Source organism: Salvelinus namaycush, chromosome 42 (genome assembly GCF_016432855.1).
Source record: "Salvelinus namaycush isolate Seneca chromosome 42, SaNama_1.0, whole genome shotgun sequence".
Classification (NCBI taxonomy): domain Eukaryota; kingdom Metazoa; phylum Chordata; class Actinopteri; order Salmoniformes; family Salmonidae; genus Salvelinus; species Salvelinus namaycush.
The window spans coordinates 9,153,770-9,174,442 of record NC_052348.1 but is presented as its reverse complement, the minus strand read 5'-3'; the positions used below and the strand labels follow the sequence as shown (position 1 = coordinate 9,174,442).

The following is a 20,673-nucleotide window of genomic DNA, read 5'->3' as shown; positions in this document are numbered from 1 at the left end:
TCAATGCCCCTGTGTACAAACACAGTTTGTTGAGATCGGTGTGGAAGAACTTGACTGGCCTGCACAGAGCCCTGATTTCAACGTCATCAAACACCTTTGGGATGAATTGGAATGCCGACTGCGAGCCGGCCCCAATCGCCCAACATCAGTGCTCGACCTCATGAATGCTCCTGTCTGAATGGAAGCAAGTCCCTGCAGCAATGTTCCAATGTCTAGCGGAAAAGCCTTCCCAGAAGAGTGGAGACTGTTATAGCAGCAAAGGGGGGACCAAATCCATATTAATGCCCATGATTTTGGAATAAGATTTTGGACGAGCAGGTATCCACATACTTTTGGTCATGTAGTGTATCAAAAGGACAACATGGTTCCTAATTTATTAACAGATTTGATCACATTGTTTTAGTACATAAAGGAACAGGTACAACCTGATTATGCCCAATAATGTTAGGGGGTGTTATAAAGATATTATAAAAAAGAGGGTATAGAACATCGGAAAAAACAAATTCAGAGGGGAGATATAGTTACATTTCAATAAAATGACCGTGTTTTGGCTATGCCAGCACACCAAACAACACATCTGTATAATCTGAGAATGTTAGCATACCCAGATGCTCAACTGAGGGGCTTAGTAATAAAACAAAAAAAACTGTTACTCCAAGACACACCACATGATAATTATAATTCAGTATGTCAGGTAAAAAATGGTTCCCAGATAACCCCATGTGTACATCTCAAGCCACACTGCTACGATTTCTTCCCATTGTGGACACTCCTATGTCTGGTAAGGTTAGTCAGGAAGGAGAAGCTCTTGTAACATAGATTGCACTTGAAGGGCTTCTCCTTGGTGTGAACGGTCTGGTGTCTCTTCACATAGTTTGCCTCAGCAAAGCGCTTCCCACAATTAGGGCAGGCGTACGGCTTGTCGGCTTCCGTCCTAATACTCGGCCTCCCACATTGTGACCCAATGACACCAGAGGAGGTAGAAGCAGGAGCCACCACCCTCAGGTGGTTACTCTTTGAGCTCCCTCCTTGACCTCTAACCATTGTTTGGGTGTTGTTGGGATTGTGTGCTGTGTGCTGTGTTATAGGCTAGGTACCTCTCGTGGTGAACGCCCATCCTGACCATGTCTGTATTCGTGGGGTAACCATGAGGTAACTGAGGAAGGCTAGACCCAGACCTTTTATGAACCCAGTCACCAGGCATTAGACGAGACCCTGAAGGGGACGACAGACTTCCTGATAGACTTCCACCAGGGGGGTCGCCCACTACTCTCTGTGAAGGCTGAAACCCAGGGTGACCTGCTCTGTTCATCATGGATACTGTGATGTTTGTATCATAGGAACAGGAGGGTCTATCTCTATCAGCCCCAGGCCCTGCTCCCTCCCTGCACTGAGACTGTGAAGAGAAGGGTCTGGGCTGCAGACTGGAGCCTCTGTCTCTCTGATGACCACAAGGACTGAGGTTGTTCAGTCCACCTGTCCACTGGTTGTGTTCTGTGTGGTGGTGGAGTCTCTGTCCCTCGTGGTTTGGTCCTTGTTCCGACACAGGAAGGAAGAGCGACGGCTCTGATCCAGGGTTCTGATCCGGGGCCAGGGTTTGTGACAAGCCGATTTAGAGGTCCAGTCTCTCCCTCCAGCAACACCGGATATCAGCAGGTCCTCATGGCCTGCAGACTGTAATAACAAATTGAACAGAAAAGTATATATAAAGGTTTATATAAGAAACTCTTTGCTGTACACACAGAAACATGATATTATAAAATGATAACCAGTCAAGCCCATCTCTGACACTGATTCAAGTACCTAACAATATAGAGCGATTGGAGAGTATTATAAAAACATTTCCATATATGTGATGATTCCAGAATTAAATACATTTTGGTTCGACTGAGATAAGGGAAGTCCACGCAATGATACAAAAAAAACAAGGGGGTCAGCAGAGTAAATTTTGTATTTAATTTCAATAAAATGGTCAAACACTCACATAACGTGAAGTACAGTATGTTTATTGCACAAAATGATACGTGACAAGTACAATAACTTTTCTCACTATGGTAACACCCTTTCTGTAAATCTGGTACCCTCGCTTTGATAAAATGTATTTTAGAATACTTTGGAAAAGATTCAACATTACACACATCTTCATGTGAAGTAAACATGAATTAAGGCACTATCATTTCCTCATTATAAAACACCAGCATCACCCTACAAGACATAGTTGTCACTTTTCATCAGTGAAGCATTTTTACAGACACCATCAGCATATCATCATACTCATTCTTTCCTCAGTTCACCTCATCCACTTCCCTACTACATCCTAAACCAGCAGAATGAATTACAAACTAACTAGTACTACATTACATGTCACTATATATGTGCATTTTCTGCTGGTGCATCCTGAAGTAGCTCCTCTCTGAGAACCTCTTCTCACAGTAGTTACAGGTGCTCTCCAGTGTGGACCTTCAGGTGCATCTTCAGCTGGTCCTGGCGGGAGAACCTCTTCTCACACTGGGGACAGCTGTAGGGTTTCTCCCCTGTGTGGACCCTCTTGTGCCTCTTCAGGTGGTGCTGGTGGGAGAACCTTTTCTCACACAGGTGGCAGCCAAAAGGTTTCTCCCCTGTGTGCATCCTCTGGTGGATCTCCATCTGTTTGGGGAAATTGAAGGCTTTCCCACAGAATGAACACGGGAAGCGCTTCTCTTTGCCACCGGATCTACTGATAGCGTTACTACTACTGTCATTTGTCAATAGGCTTGTGTAGCCATTTAGTATTGAGGCACTGGCATTGTCTGAGGTCTGGTTTAACATAAGGAGAGTGTGAGGAGGACGAATGCCAGGGAATGTCTGTGTTGTCACAGGGTCCATGTTCCAGTTGATAGATCCTATAGAAGGCAGGCTGAAGGCAGCATCTGTTAGGGGGTTAACCTGAGGCGCCATCAGTCTCTCTGAATCACAACTATAGGAGCAGGACGGAGCATCGCTAAACGAGTCTGTGTCTGTTCTCTCCCGCCTCATACCAACACCACCCCGTCCATGCAGACCTAATCTACGCCTCGCCCTGGTCTCAGCCAGTCCGTTGTCGTGGAGACTAAGTTCAGTTGTTGTTTTGTGTTCCACTGTCTGTTTCTGGTTGTGGTTAACAGTGTTGTTCCCCAGCCCAGAGTTGAGGACGCTGTCCCATCCACTGACCTCCACTATATCGCCGCTGGTCCTGTCTTGCTCAGTAATGTTGTCGTCCCCGGGGCCCTTGGCTGCACCCGTCTGGGTCTGGGAATGCAAGATGGCCGCCCAGTCTCTGTTAGCCTCCAGCCAACCACCTGCAGGAAGAGGTTACAAAATAGACTTTACAAACATGGCAGAGAAAACTATTTTGGGGGGGTCAATTACCTGGTCAAGTTCATACATTATAGTATGTGTTTTTGTATGTAAACATAAACTGTTTTGATTTCATTTTATGAACGTAGAAATAATAATAGCCAGGCGCATCACTATTCCCATTGAAGATCTATTACTGTATGTAGGCTGTATGTATTTCTCTCTTACCGTGCTCCCCCATCTTTAATCCACTCAGCAGGTCAATGCTCTCTGGTTCGTCTTCTATCGTCTCCTCTTTGACTAGCAGCAGATCAGGCTTCCCATCCTCCATGTCTACTGACTGTAAGAGATACAGAGTGAGAGGATGTTGGATCAAAAAATCTGATATGAGCACCCTGCTATGGAGCATCTTCTGATTGGGCAATGAGGGATTGCTATGAGTATTATGCAAACATGTTAGTAGATTTTATACTATGCAAACGTGCCGATCTAATATCTTTCCATATAATCTTATTCATTATGATTTAAAAGGCTAAACTGATCCTAGATCAGCACTCCTACTCTGAGAGGCTTTGTGGATACAGATCCTGAACTAATACCATTCAGGCAGTAGTTTACAGTGGGCTCACCTCAGTGAGACTGTGTGTGGTCCTGTGCTGCTCAGCTGGTTCCTCTGTGGGTTCAGGAGGAGGTGTAGTCTGGTTGTCCTCCATGACCATGGTCCCCTCAGGGTTCCCCAGACCCTCCTCACAACCCTCCTCCTTCACCAGCAGCACCTCTGGACCCTCCTACTCATGGAAGAGACAGGTGATACAGATTACACAGACATACACTCCCTCAGGTACGTACACACACAGATAATAAACACGGAGTGTTTACCCATCCCCACTACGTTTGAGCCCTATACTGTAGTTACAGAATGACTTAATTGTTAAACCCATCATGGTGGACATAAATACACTACCGTTCAAAAGTTTGGGGTCACTTAGAAATGTCCTTGTTTTTGAAAATAAAGCAAATTTTTTGTCCATTAAAATAACCACAAATTTATCAGAAATACAGTGTAGACATTAATGTAGTAATTTACCATTGCAGCTGGAAACGGCAGATTTTTTATGGAATATCTACATAGGCGTACAGAGGCCCATTATCAGCAACCATCACTCCTGTGTTCCAATGGCAAGTTGTGTTAGCTAATCCAAGTTTATAATTTTAAGAGTAATTGATCATTAGAAAACCCTTTTGCAATTGTTAGCACAACTGAAAACTGTTTCGCTGATTAAAGAAGCAATAAAACTGTCCGTCTTTAGACTAGTTGAGTATCTGGAGCATCAGCATTTGTGGGTTCGATTACAGGCTCAAAATGGCCAGAAACAAAGTACTTTCTTTGAAACTCGTCAGTCTATTCTTGTTCTGAGAAATGAAGGCTATTCCATGCGAATAATTGTCAAAAAACTAAAGATCTCACACAGCGCTGTGTACTACTCCCTTCACAGAACAGCGCAAACTGGCCCTAACCAGAATATAAAGAGAAGTGGGAGGCCCCGGTAAACAACCGAGCAAGAGGACAAGTACATTAGAGTGTATAGTTTTAGAAACAGACGCCTCACAAGTCCTCAACTGGCAGCTTCATTAAATAGTACCCGCAAAACACCAGTCTCAACGTCAACAGTGAAGAGGCGACTCCGGGATGCTGGCCTTCTAGGCAGAGTTCCTCAGTCCAGTGACTGTGTTCTTTTGCCCATCTTAAATATTTTATTTTTATTGGCCAGTCTGAGATATGTCTTTTTCTTTGCAACTCTGCCTAGAAGGCCAGCATCCCGGAGTCGCCTCTTCACTGTTGACGTTGAGCTGTCGGGTGTATGCAAAATAGGGTGAGATCAGATGTGATGTATACTGAAGAGAGTCTCAATGAAACTCTTAGAATGAAAAGTCCCATTTTGTGTTTATTAACCATCCATATGAAAATCACAAATACACGTCTCAACAAAAAATCTGCATGAACTTGATAAACTGCATACATTTTCTCATTAAAAGTGTATTGGGGAAAAAAATTAAGCAAAAAAAATTCAGTAGTTGAATGGAAGTAATGAAACAGGCATTGTGAACATCTTATAGGCTACACAGTACAAACACAATGTGTAACAGACGTTTTATGCTTATAAACTGAACAAATAAATAAAAAAACGCACCATGCAACTATTTCACCGAGTTACAGTTCACATAAGGAAATCAGCCTATTGAAATAAATGCATTACGCCCTAATCTATGGATTTCAAATGAATGGGGTGCCAGGGGAGCCAGGCCCAGACAGTCAGAATGAGTTTTTCCCAACAAAAGGGCTTTATTACAGACAGAAATACTCAGTTTCATCAGCTTTCCGGATGGCTGGTCTCAGACGATCCCGCAGATTAATTAGCCAGATGTGGAGGTCCTGGGCTGGCATGGTAATACATGGTCTGTGGTTGTGAGGCCAGTTGTACTGCCAAATTCTCTAAAATGACGTTCGAGACAGCTTATGGTAGAGAAATTAACATTTGATTCTCTAGCAACAGTTCTGGTGGACATTCCTGCAGTCAGCATGCCAAATGCACGCTACTTCAACTTGAGACATCTGTAGCATTGTGTTGTGTGACAAAACTGCACATTTTAGAGTGGCCTTTTATTGTCCCCAGCACAAGGTGCACATTTGTAATGATCATGCCGTTTAAATCAGCTTCTTGATTTTATTTATTTAACCTTTATTTAACTAGGCAAGTCAGTTAAGAACAAATTCTTATTTACAGTAGTGACTGCCTACCGGGGAACAGTGGGTTAACTGCCTTGTTCAGGAGTAGAACAACAACTTTTTTACCTTGTCAGCTCAGGGATTCGATTCAGCAACCTTTCGGTTACTGGCACAACGCTCTAACCACTTGCCATACCTGCCAAATGGATGGATTATCTTGGCAAAGGAGGAATGTTCACTAACTAAATTTGAGAGAAATAAGATTTTTGTGCGTATGGAACTTTTCTGGGATCTTTTATTTCAGCTCATGAAACATGGGACCAACACTTTACATGTTGCGTTTATATTTTTGTTCAGTATATATGCCTTATATCACACAATGTCTGGATGCAATATTCTACCCAGGAATATTCTAAAGTCAAATATGTTACTCTCGTTATTCCAAATGCATCTGTGGATCTTTTATGCTGACAACAATGACAATTCATATGTCTTTACTGCAGGGCTTGATCTAAACGTCAATTGCTATTGAGTGGAACGATTACTTTCTATGTTATATTGGAATGTTTTTTCTGCTGGTGTATCCTGAGGTAGCTCCTCTCTGAGAACCTCTTCCCGCAGTGAGTACAGGCAAACAGCCTCTCTCCCGTGTGGACCTTCAGGTGCATCTTCAGCTGGTGTTGGCGGGAGAACCTCTTCTCACACTGGGGGCAGCTGAAAGGTTTCTCCCCTGTGTGGACCCTCTGGTGCCTCTTCAGGTTGCCAGCCTGGGCAAAGCACATATGACATTGGGTACAGCTGAAGGGTTTCACCCCTGTGTGGACCCTCTGGTGGACCTCAACCTTCTGGGGGCAGCTGAAACCTTTGTTACAGAACATGCAGGGGAACCGTTTCGCTTTACTATTGCCTGATGTGTCTCCCCCTCCCTGAGCCTGGGCTCTAGCCTTCTCGTTTGAATTCAATACCTGATCAAAAAGTACACGGCCATGTGAATCAGAAGATGCCGTCGACGTTGACACTGGGTCGCGATCCCAGAACCTGTGTACAGGGGAGTGGGTCACAATATTTGTATTTGTCTCTAAGCTTCCCCTGTAATCTAAGAAACCTCTGCCCTGTGAGTGTCCATCTCCTTGGTGACTATCTGCATTCCATGTGGGAGGAGCGTCGCCCTCCACTTTCACAATCACCTCATCTACCACTATAACCTCCCCTTTCTTATCTAGGCACCCTTCAGAGTATACACTACTACTGTACTGGTTCCAGTCCCCTTTAGACAGATCAGTCTGTGTCTCTAAACCAAAGGGCATATTGCCAGGGTCCATCTCTGTAGCGTAAGAACAAGACAGATCATCAACACCGGTGTCTAACGTGTCACCATCACCACGGGAATGAACCGTCCTCTGGCCAGGAGCAGGAGGACAGACCAGTCTCTCTGGGTCTGATCTGTGGTCAGATCCTGTGTGTAAGAGCCTGTGAGTTACAGTTAAAGTCTCTGTGTCGGTCTCTGACTTGAGGACGGCGTTCGGCGCTCCACTGACCTCCGTGATGCTGCGTCGAGTCTTGGCCTGGGGCGCGGGGGCAGTTGCGGTGTCCTCCGTGGCTATAGGGGGCGCTCCAGTCGATCCAGTCTGGATGTCTCTGCTGTGCCGTGGGTCCTCCTCTCCTTCAGACGTCTCCTGCTTAACCCCAGGACCTGCAGCCTCTGCATCTGCAGACTGACACAAAAAGAGGAGATTGTTGAATTGTATAACAGGGAAGTAGGGCTGTTGCGGTGAGCGTATTACCGCCACACCGGTGGTAACGAGTCACAAAGGCAGTCAAATAGGCTTCTCCAAGCTCCGATGCTGCTGATGGTCATTAGTAGAATACCAAACTTGCTAACTGCCTGGTACTCAGCACTCTATTGTCCGTCTAATCACTCTGACATTAATGCAAATGAAATTGGAAATCTAATCAAACACTTCATGAGAGCCCATGAGCTCATGTTGCGCAACAATTCTATAGGCTATGCAATTGCGCGGAAAAAAAAGAGCGATGGCCTCTATTAAAAAGAGGAGGATCCCATCAGCTTTCGATTGGCTAGGCCTACTATATTTACTTCAAGTTTCCTAATATTAAGCACATTGCTGATCTTTACAACAGGAGTATAATCTACCTGGCTGGCATGAAAATGAATCATGGGAAAAGCGTCCTCCAGTCGCTATTTAAGTGCATAGATGACATGTATTTTTTCAGCTGCCCCTGTTGAGACAGGTGCATGATAATGGTCCATTATAAATCAAAACACATTTCACACATACAGTGCCTTTGGAAAGTATTCAGACCCTTTGACTTTTTCCACATTTTGTTAGGTTACAGCCTTATTCTAAAATTGATTAAACATGATTCCCTCATCAACCTACACACAATAGACCCATAATGACAAAGCAAAAATAGATTTTTAGAAATTAATGCTAATTTACAAAAAATAAAAAGATGGAAATATCACATCATGTCTTTTTAAACTATTTTTTATTTCTTTTTCACCCTTTTTTTGTGGTATCCAATTGGTAATAGTTACAGTCTTGTCTCATCGCTGCAGCTTCCGTACGGACTCGGGAGAGGCGAAGGTCGAGAGCCATGTGTCCTCCGAAACACAACCCAACCAAGCCGCACTGCTTCTTGACACAATGCCCATCCAACCCAGAAGGCAGCAGCACCAATGTGTCGGAGAAAAACACCGTACACCTGGCGACCGTGTCAGCGTGCACTGTGCCCGGCCCGCCCCAGAGGAGTCGTTAGTGCGCGATGAGACAAGGATATCCCTGCCGGCCAAACCCTCCCTAACCCGGACAACGCTGGGCCAATTGTGCGCCGCCCCATGGGTCTCCCGGTCACGGCCGGCTGCGACAGAGCCTGGACTCGAACCCAGAATCTCTAGTGGCAGAGCTAGCCCTAGGCTGCGGCATCCCCTTTGTGTGGCCATAAAATTAAACTCATTAATCTACTTTACAAGGGGTGTAGAGCCTAACTGGCATACATAAGCAGCGTGTGAGTTTCAAGTTTGGGGAAGATCATTTTCACCATAAAAATGCACCTTTATAATAAAAGCATTATCGCATTTGCGTTCACTTTTGATAATGGTGTTTTCCCGCTAATGGAACATTCGTGCTTATAGCCTGCTGCAGTGTGCGCATTGCTGCGCTTATCATGTGAAGAAATAGCCTAATAGTTTATCAACATTTAAAGCTGTTGCGTCAGCCACATTGTATAAAAAAGTTTTTTTGATGCTAGTGGTTGTATTAATTTGGAATCTATCGCATCCCACAACTGCCCCAGAATATGTTTGGAATATTTACTTCTCGCACAGAATGGATTGTTTAAAAATGGTGCATTATGGCCACACAAAGGGGATGCCGCCGTGAAATTCGAGGCATTATCAAGTGCTTGTCAAACTGTGAATGAGAGACTGATAAAGTGTGTACTGCGCAAAAAACTAAGCAGAGCTCATGCCTTTAAGCGACTTTAAAAAGAAATCATTAGCGTCGCATCATGCAGCCTTACAATGTATTACAAATCAAAACATATAGCCCAATGTTTGTAGAACAACTAAAGTTATATTAATAACTTATTTATTTGTTAACCACTCAGCACAGAATAGCCGCATGTGCGCACTCCCTCAAATCGTTTGGAGAAAATATTCTTTCTATTTTAGTCAGCTTTGTTCAATTGTATTGTTCATACTATAAAATGATGCCACGGAATTCTAAGCAAATCTTGTCTGCTAAATGAACTAGTGTAGCCCCCAGCCATTTGGCATAGCCAGATCAGGACACCTCAGAGTATGCTATTCTGTTCTTCTAAAATAGACTACATTTCCTTCATATCATGCTTCTTTAGACCTGTCTAAAATAAAAAGATTTAAGGTTGAAGGTGTAGGCTATATTACATGGATTTATTAGACTTTTTAAAATGTAGATGTTCCAAAGGTCTGTATCAGTGGCTTGTAGGCTTTGTGTGGAAGCCAGGAGATGCTGAACGTGTTTATGTTCATTAACGTCAATTACCGGAGGCCGACAGTTATTTGCTTGACAATCACTGGCTGATGAAATTTCGTGACCGCCACAGCCCCACTCACAAGCTCCCCTGTGGCAGATAAATAAGGATGTACTTGTAAGCAAATTAATAGCTATGAGCAATGGAGCAGCTGCACCCCCACTTTCAAAATAGGGGTGCAAACTGATGTTTTTGCGCACCCACTTTAATATCAGAAAATTAATTTGTTGTTTTCAAATGATTAGTAATGTTGAGCTAGTCTGTATTAAAATAGATATACTATATATACAAAAGTATGTGGACACGCCTTCAAATTAGTGGATTCATACAGTTCATCCACACCTGTAGCTGACAGGTGTTTAAAATCGAGCACATTGCCATGCAATCTCCATAGACAAACATTGGCAATAGAATGGCCTTACTGAAGAGCTCAGTGACTTTCAACGTGGCACCGTCATAGGATGCCACCTTTCCAACAAGTCAGTTTGTCAAATTTCTGCCCTGCTGCCCCGGTCAACTGTAAGTCCTGTTATTGTGAAATGGAAATGTCTAGGAGCAACAACGGCTCAGCTGCAAAGTGGTAGGCCACACAAGCTTACAGAACGGGACCATCGAGTGCTGAAGAGCAAAAAAATTATCTGTCCTCGGTTGCAACACTCACTACCGAGCTCCAAACTGCCTCTGGAAGCAACGTCAGCATAAGAACTGTTTGTCAGAGCTTAATGAAATGGGTTTCCATGGCCGAGCAGCCACACACAAGCCTAAGATCACCATGCACAATGCCAAGCGTCGGCTGGAGTGGTGTAAAGCTCGCCGCAATTGGACTCTGGAGCAGTGGAAACTCGTTCTCTGGAGTGATGAATCATGCTTCACCATCTGGCAGTCCGACGGATGAATCTGTGTTTGGCGGATGCTAGGAGAACGCTACATGCCCCAATGCATAGTGCCAACTGTAAAGTTTGGTGGAGGAGAAATAATAGTGTGGGGCTGTTTTTCAATGGTTCGGGCTAGGCCCCTTAGTTCCAGTGAAGGGAAATCTTAACGCTACAGCATACAATGACATTCTAGATGATTCTGTGCTTCCAGCTTTGTGGCAACAGTTTGGGGAAGGCCCTTTCCTGTTTCAGCATGACAATGCCCCCATGCACAAAGCGAGGTCCATACAGAAAGGGTTTGTAAGACTGGCCTGCAGAGAGCCCTGACCTCAACCCCATCTAACACATTTAGGATGAATTACAACGCCGACTGCGAGCAAGGCCTAATCGCCCAACATCAGTGTCCAACCTCACTAATGCTCATGGCTGAATGGAAGCAAGTCCCTGTAGCAATGTTCCAACATCTAGTGGAAAGCCTTCCCAGAAGAGTGGAGGCTGTTAAAGCAGCAAAGGGGGGACCAACTCCATATTAATGCCCATGATTTAGGAATGAGATGTTCGACAAGCAGGTGTCCACATACCTTTGGCCATGTAGTTCATGTCCATGTTATATATAGGATATAATAGCTAACAGATGGCATTTTGCACCCCCTCCTCCCGTCGCCTCAAGATTAATGGTTTTGCTTCGTTTCCGCGTGCCACTGTTTTGGTTCAGTGCAGTTAGAAAGCACTAGTTGCACCACTGGTGTTTAACATGAAAAGGCATATGCAAAAGAAAATTGTTTATCTATTTTGTTGTGCTGTTCTATCGTTATTAGAGTAGGAGGCTACTAGTATGCAGGTTGTATATGAGTACATTTATTTTCGTATGAAGTAGCGTTTATGAAAGTAAAGGTTGGAGACACTTGCTCTAGGTCAATCTGTTGAAATATGACCCATATTACCGGAGCTACATTTTATCCTTTCTACTGCAGATTCAGAGCCACAATTTATGGATATATAGCTGACCAACAAAAAATATTGCATTTAATAATTATAAATTAATATGTTTGGAATATTATTTTTTTAATGGTAAAATAATGAATGACCAAATGTAAACGCAAAACTCTAGTTTGCATTTTCAAGTTGACAGTTCAATGCCCTACCAGATAACACTGCCATATTGAGGACAAAAATTGTTAAAGGTTCACATTTGTAATTGTACTACATTATTGTGATTGCATTATTTGTGACAAAAAGATGACAACTTAATGTGCAATTTCACAATGTTTTTTTATTATCCTATCAAGTACAACATTTAAATCCTTATTGAGTAAAACAATATTATTCCTCCCATTTTTGATTTCATTATCATTCTTTATCCTTGACAGTTTGGCCTGTCAATCGATCACTGTGGGTGGGATTGTCAGGAGAGGAGCAGAATATTTGAAAGTCACAGGCTTGTTTAGGTTTCAGATCTGTCAATGAATTATTAGGGGTGGGATTTTCAGGGAAGGGAGAAGATGAGTACTCTAGTAATTATAACACTTTTTCAATAGAATTTATTGTGGGAAAACCAAAGAAAAATAGTTATGTTCTGTTCATATATATGGATTCCCCCTGTTAAGAAACAGAGTAGAATGGCAGGAAAATGGTTTAAAAAATGCTAAGAATTCTGGGAGAGATCCCCCAGACGTCAAAGCTTTTGCACCACCACTTTCAGAAAAAGTCAGGCGCCCATGGCTGAGGGGAGCATTTCTGAAATAAACGGGCCATGTTTGATTATCTGTCATTTTTTGTCACACTATGACACTAACCTCTATCACGATAACCTGCTGAGTTGAGGTTCCACTCCCCTCATCTATAGCTAAGGGTTGGTCATCTCTCCACGCTGGCTTCACAAAGCTCCTGTGGCCTCCAGTGAGATGTCCTTCACCTGAGAGAGTGATTGAGGAAAAGGGGTGGTTAAGTTAGGTACTGTCAATGCTATATTGTACACAGTCTACAATTGGCAAAGATGTAAGGAAACACCTCATAACTTCTTGATACACTATTTATTGATTGACTTATGTTCCATGCATCACATTCTTTTGAGTATGACAATAGGAAATTCAGTAAATCAAGAATCTTGTTAGAATATTATATTGTGTCTTTGTGCAAGAAAAAATGTGTTCTTAATTGACCTGCCTGGTAAAATAAAATGTGCAAGATAGCCAAGTAATCAGGGGAAGTGACCAGAAGCTGACCAAGACCCAATTCTGGGTAACGCATCTGAACACGTGATGAGGGTAACATGGCAACAGCCCCCGACTTCTGCAAAATCAAAATGTACCTCTTGCCATTCCTTTGTATCGTTCGAGGATCTTGACACTACTGGGACGACTTGCGAGGACGCGCTCCCGTGCCACCTTCAGTTCCACTAGCTGTAGTTTCCTCCGCAATGCCCTGTTTTCTTTCTGGCTTTGAGTAATTTCCAAACGAAACACTGCATAGTCGTCGTCTACGAGTTTACAAATCTCAGCCACAGCTGAATTCGCTAGCACCTCCATAATGGAGGCAATTTGAGTGTGAAAAACCATACAGTTAGCCATTGTTAGCAGCTACTAGCTAGCGTTACCTAAACATATATCAACCAAGTCGAACGCGAATTAAACAGTACATGGGGTACGTATGTGATGCTGTGCAGTTACATTAGTCATATTCTGAGTTCCAGGGTGTAAATAAATGTCTAAAACCGCTAACGTGGAAATTGTTCTTGGTTTACAGTTCGCTTCCGTTTACACTGAAGAGAAGGATCTTATTGGGTGGCGTCATAGCTCAAAGGGTGTGATTAAATAAAATAAAAAATATGCGTATTCTTTTAAATACGGTACTGCTTAAAATGGTAATGATGTTAAAAATCATATTTTGTGTGTTGGAATGGTGTGAATATATACCGGTCGTTAACATTTACGCGAGTAGCTCATCCTCTATAAGGAAATAGCAAGCGTTTTTTAAACCTTTGATTGAGAAAAGTTTAAGGTGGGGGTTTAAGTGTTTTCTCAAATTTATGCTTTGGCCACAAATACGATTATTAGGGATGTGCACGGTTATTCGAATATCCATAGTATGCCAATAGTTGTGAGTATAAATACATTAATTAAAACATCCGTCTGACAATGGGTGGGTATAATTTGTGGAACGTTCAAACAGGAATGTGTTCCAAAAACTTCGTAAAGTACAAGGTTGCCAACAAACGACGCATACAGAGTAGAATGATCAATTCACGTCGCTAACTAGCTGCCGAATAGGCATCAACTCACCACGTAGCTTATTCTTAATGTTTGTCCATAGGCTACCAGAGTGAGGACAGACATTTTTCGGAATAAACATGGTGAGTGAAAAATTAAAAAATAGCCCACTCCCTACCCGGTATCTTATTCTGCCGCTATACAACTTTGTATGCGTTGTTTATTGGCAACCTTGTTTACGAAATTTTTGGAACAGATTCCTGTTGGAACGTTCCACAAATTATACCCACCCTCTGACAATCATTTTAAATGATTAAAAACAAACTTTTCAATCTAGTTATGACGTGTGCCCCGTAAAGACTAGTAGCCAACCGGTAGACTTCACGTGTAGCATGTTTATGTTGACCAATCAAAGTGGCAAATAGGCTCAATGTGACGCAAGTACGTGACAGTTCACTACTGCAATGTAAAATGGAATAAAATTACGTTATTACACGTTTTTGAAACGAGTAGGAGTTGGCTACAACCAGCAACCAACGGGTAGGCTGTTGTTTACAGAATGGGGTTGAAGAGAGCGCCTCAATTAACCTACCATGCCAAGCTGTCTAGGATACTCCAGTGAAGACAGGCACTGTTATGTTGGATGATATATAACATTGTGGCTGGTACATGTTAGCTAGTTTGGGCTGTAGCCAAACTGTCTTGGCTAATGTGTCTCTCGCTCTCAATTCAATTTCAATTTAATGGCTTTATTGGCATGGGTAACATATGTTAACATTGCCAAAGCAAGTGAAGTGGACAAAAAACAAGTGAAATAAACAAAAATTAACAGTAAACATTATACTCACAGAAGTTCCAAAAGATTAAAGAGAATTAAAATGTCATGTCTATATACAGTGTAACAATGTGCAAATAGTTAATGTAAAAAAAAAAAAAGGAAAATAAATAAACATAAATATGGGTGGTGTTTGTTCTTCACTGGTTGCCCTTTTCTTGTGGCAACAGGTCACAAATCTTGCTCCTGTGATGGCACACTGTGGTATTTCACCCAGTAGATATGGGAGTTTATCAAAATTGGGTTTGTTTTTGAATTCTTTGTGGATCTGTGTAATCTGAGGGAAATATGTGTCTCTAATATGGTCATACATTTGGTAGGAGATTAGGAAGTGCCGCCTAGTTTCTATCTACAGCAACCTTTCTCAATAGCAAGGCTATGCTCACTGAGTCTACATAGTCAAAGCTTTCCTTAAGTTTGGGTCAGTCATTTATTCTGCCACTGTGTACTCTCTGTTTAGGGCCAAATAGCATTCTAGTTTGCTCTGTTTAAAAATTGTAAAAAATCAGATGTGTCAAGTAATTATCTTTTTCTTGTCTCATGATTTGGTTGGGTTTAATTGTGTTGCTGTCCTGGGGCTCTATGGGGTCTGTTTGTGTTTGTGAACAGAGCCCCAGGATCAGCTTGCTTAGGGGACTCTTCTCCAGGTTCATCTCTCTGTTGGTGATGGCTTTGTTATGCAAGGTTTGGGAATCGCTTCCTTTTAGGTGGTTGTAGAATTTAATGGTTATTTTCTGGATTTTGATCATCTCTCGCTCCCTCCATCTGCTCACTATCATCTCACCGGTCCCTCTGCAGCTGCAATAGAGCGCCAGCGTCTCTTCCTCATGCAGCAGTACTCAGGTTAAAACACAAGTAAAAAATGTCTGGATATCCATCCAAAATTCATCATACTAGTGAAATTATAGTGAAATAGTGAAATTATTTCAAACCCCCATCTCTAACGACTATAGGATGAGTCAACAACATTATTTGGGTATGAGTTATCATAGGATTTCCCAAACTCGGTCCAAACTCGACACTAATTGCTATTCGTACATGTAATGAATATGCAAAATGTATGATATGTTAAGAATTTCAATTTGTTGTCGCTAATGTTAGCTAGACTAGGGGTCAGGAGTTGGGTTAAAGGGTGAAAGGTTAGCTAACATGCTAAGTAGTTGCAAAGTAGTATGTAGTTGTCCGTGATGAGAATCGAACACCCTTTGGGTTGCTAATGTTTGTTTTATACTCCCACCCATCTTTAGTTTTTCTTAAGTAACATACCAAATTAACATATCATACTACACTGCTCAAAAAAATAAAGGGAACACTTAAACAACACAATGTAACTCCAAGTCAATCACACTTCTGTGAAATCAAACTGTCCACTTAGGAAGCAACACTGATTGACAATACATTTCACATGCTGTTGTGCAAATGGAATAGACAAAAGGTGGAAATTATAAGCAATTAGCAAGACACCCCCAATAAAGGAGTGGTTCTGCAGGTGGTGACCACAGACCACTTCTCAGTTCCTATGCTTCCTGGCTGATGTTTTGGTCACTTTTGAATGCTGGCGGTGCTTTCACTCTAGTGGTAGCATGAGACGGAGTCTACAACCCACACAAGTGGCTCAGGTAGTGCAGCTCATCCAGGATGGCACATCAATGCGAGCTGTGGCAAGAAGGTTTGCTGTGTCTGTCAGCGTAGTGTCCAGAGCATGGAGGCGCTACCAGGAGACAGGCCAGTACATCAGGAGACGTGGAGGAGGCCGTAGGAGGGCAACAACCCAGCAGCAGGACCGCTACCTCCGCCTTTGTGCAAGGAGAAGCACTGCCAGAGCCCTGCAAAATGACCTCCAGCAGGCCACAAATGTGCATGTGTCTGCTCAAACGGTCAGAAACAGACTCCATGAGGGTGGTATGAGGGCCCGACGTCCACAGGTGGGGGTTGTGCTTACAGCCCAACACCGTGCAGGACGTTTGGCATTTGCCAGAGAACACCAAGATTGGCAAATTCGCCACTGGCGCCCTGTGCTCTTCACAGATGAAAGCAGGTTCACACTGAGCACATGAGCACGTGACAGAGTCTGGAGATGCCGTGGAGAACGTTCTGCTGCCTGCAACATCCTCCAGCATGACCGGTTTGGCGGTGGGTCAGTCATGGTGTGGGGTGGCATTTCTTTGGGGGGCCACACAGCCCTCCATATGCTCGCCAGAGGTAGCCTGACTGCCATTAGGTACCGAGATGAGATCCTCAGACCCCTTGTGAGACCATATGCTGGTGCGGTTGGCCCTGGGTTCCTCCTAATGCAAGACAATGCTGGACCTCATGTGGCTGGAGTGTGTCAGCAGTTCCTGCAAGAGGAAGGCATTGATGCTATGGACTGGCCCGCCCGTTCCCCAGACCTGAATCCAATTGAGCACATCTGGGACATCATGTCTCGCTCCATCCACCAACGCCACGTTGCACCACAGACTGTCCAGGAGTTGGCGGATGCTTTAGTCCAGGTCTGGGAGGAGATCCCTCAGGAGACCATCCGCCACCTCATCAGGAGCATGCCCAGGCGTTGTAGGGAGGTCATACAGGCACGTGGAGGCCACACACACTACTGAGCCTCATTTTGACTTGTTTTAAGGACATTACATCAAAGTTGGATCAGCCTGTAGTGTGGTTTTCCACTTTAATTTTGAGTGTGACTCCAAATCCAGACCTCCATGGGTTGATAAATTTGATTTCCATTGATAATTTTTGTGTGATTTTGTTGTCAGCACATTCAACTATGTAAAGAAAAAAGTATTTAATAAGAATATTTCATTCATTCAGATCTAGGATGTGTTATTTTAGTGTTCCCTTTATTTTTTGGAGCAGTGTATATTGAACAAAACATATGAACGCAACATGTAAAGTGTTGGTTTCATGAGCCGAAAGAAAAGATCCCAGAAATGTTCCATATGCACAAAAAGCTTTTTTCTCTAAAATGTTGTGTACAAATTTGTTTACATCCCTGTTAATGAGCAATTCTCCTTTGCCAAGATAATCCATCCACCTAACAGGTGTGGCATATCAAGAAGCTGATTAAACAGCATGATCATTACAGAGGTGCACCTTGTTCTGGGGACAATAAAAGGCCACTCTAAAATGTACAGTTTTGTCACAAAACACAATGCCACAGATGACTCAAGTTTTGAGGGAGAGTGCAATTGGTATGCTGACTGCAGGAATGTCCACCAGAGCTGTTGCCAGAGAATTGAATGTTGATTTCTGTAACATAAGCCTCCTCCAAAGTAATTTTAGAGAATTTGGCAGTACGTCCAACTGGCCAAACAACCGCAGACCACATGTAACTACGCCAGCCCAGGACCTCCACATCCGGCATATTCACCTGTGTGTCGTTTGAGATCAGCCACCTGGACACCTGATGAAACTGAGGAGTATTTCTGTCTTTAATAAAGCCCTTTTGTGGGGATAACACATTCTGATTGGCTGGGCCTTGCGCCCCAGTGGGTGGGCCAGTCTCCCAACTGGGAGGGCCTATGCCGTCCTAGGCACACCCATGGCTGCACCCCTGCCCAGTCATGTGAAATCCATAGATTAGGGCCTAATGAATTTATTTAAATGACTGATTTCTTGATATGAACTGTAACTCAGTAAAAGCATTGAAATTGTTGATTGTTGCGTTTACATTTTTGTTCAGTATAATTTGAGTGTCCCGGATTTATGTTTACTATGTTACGTCTAGTCTAAGGCTTTTAAATATTTTGGACATTATTTTTGTCCAGCTTCTGTGAAAAGTTTGGACACGTGCGATGCCTTTTGCATGAAAGGTGTCAGTGGCTGTAGGAAGCCTGTTTAGGAACATCAAGTTATTTAAAATGACTGCTTGTTTTTCGTTTATCATTTTGTAATAAAAAAAACATCTTCCACTTTCCTCTGTTGGACCTAACTGTCAAATCGCAGGAATTTTGATCGCTGTCCGTGGTTCTGAATCCGCTTGTAGGCTATATTAGCATGTTTGTTTATTTACCTTTAACATGTCCGTTCACGACTGGCCATATCAACCATGATGGTAGTATATATATATATATATATATATATATATGAGAGCAGTATAAAGGTGAGTTGACATTCCCCCTTTCTCTTTATACTGGATCTTTTTCCAGCTCCTGTGAAAAGTTTGCATGTGCGTAAAATCCTCCATAGTCTTCATTATCTTAATAATATATGCCCAAGGGGAGCAATTATGGTGCCTGTAACTATTTAGACAGCCTATTTAAAACAAGTTCCTGTTTCGTTTTATAAAAATTTGATTAGAATTAATCACTGTCTTTTCAGGTCCTGGCCAATCAAAAACAGCACATGTAGAAATGACCCAAATTGCGGGCTGCAGTTGCACACTTCTACAATTTATCTTCTTAAAATCTAACATTAACCACACTGATAACCTTATGCCTAACCTTAAATTAAGACCAAAAATCTAAACAAAAGATTCATGAATGTTTACGATATGGCCAATTTGGACTTTGTGGATGTGGTAACTATTGACAACCGGGGTCAAGCCTCGACACACATCTTTATTAATCAAAACCCAGCCCTTTCACGCCACCGCCAGCTACTGCCCCCATAATTACAGTTGTGAAAATAGCAACATTTTTGATACAAATTTGGTCTGAATCTCCTATGATCAGTATATTTCAAGCTGAGAACAGTTTTTTTTAAAGAACATTGTTGCCAAGAATAAAGTAGGAAATAATGAATGACTTTATTCCATCTACTTCACCTCAGTAAGGTAAATATTCAACTGTTCTAGCCTAGGTTTTCTGTCTCTCTAAAAACAGGTATTTACACAAGACTGTTTTAAATGGCAAGTTAACAAAGGGTTAATGGGGGGTATGTGGTTAATTACCCTCTTAATTAAACTCTTACTCCAAGACACTTGATAACTATAATATGTCAGATAAAGAATGGCTCCCAGACATCCCCTGTGTACATCTAAAACCACACTGCTACAATTTCTCCCTGTTGTGGACACTCCTATGTCTGGTAAGGTTATTCTGGAAGGAGAAGCTCTTGTAACATAGTTTGCACTTGAAGGGCCTCTCCTTGATGTGAACGGTCCGGTGCTTCTTCACATAGTTTGCTTCAGTAAAGAGCTTTCCATACGTGGGGCAGGCGTACGGCTTGTCGGCGTCCGTCCTAATGCTCGGCCTCCCACATTGTGACCCAATGATACCAGAGAAGGTAGAAGCAGGAGCCACCACCCTCATGTGGTTAGTCTTTGAGCCCCCTCCTCTAGCCATTGTTTGGGTGTTGTTGGGATTGTATGCTGTGTTGTAGGTTAGGTACCTCTTGTGGTGAACGCCAATCCTGGCCCTGTCTGTATTGGTGGGGTAACCCAGAGGCAGCTGAGGAAGGCTAGACCCAGGCTTTCCATGAACCCAGTCACTAGGCATTAGACCGGTGGTCACCAACCTTTTCTGAGTCAAGATCACTTTCGCAGTCAAAAAGCAAGCTGAGATCTACTGCTCACATTTTGTTTTTTACATTAACCTCACACAAACAGTTTTGTAGGAATGAGGTTTGGGCAATAGGCCTAATACATTATCACAGCATATTGGGTATATGATTGGCCTGCCAATATTGTTAATCAGACCATATTATATTTCAAAACTCGAGCTTTGATAACAAAATAGA

The 20,673-nt window shown here is 42.8% G+C and overlaps 1 protein-coding gene across 1 annotated transcript; it reads right to left on the bottom strand.

Moving 5' to 3' along the window:
* Positions 1 to 1,939: 1,939 nt before the first annotated feature.
* LOC120034825 lies at positions 1,940 to 13,850 on the bottom strand. Its single transcript, XM_038981468.1, has 6 exons — positions 13,265 to 13,850; positions 12,750 to 12,868; positions 7,582 to 7,758; positions 3,945 to 4,103; positions 3,544 to 3,655; positions 1,940 to 3,317 (listed from the first exon to the last, which is right to left on the bottom strand). Exons 1-6 carry the CDS (start codon positions 13,521 to 13,523, stop codon positions 2,437 to 2,439), a joined length of 1,707 nt encoding a protein of 568 aa, XP_038837396.1. The 5' UTR covers positions 13,524 to 13,850; the 3' UTR covers positions 1,940 to 2,436.
* Between the last annotated feature and the right edge of the window lie 6,823 nt (positions 13,851 to 20,673).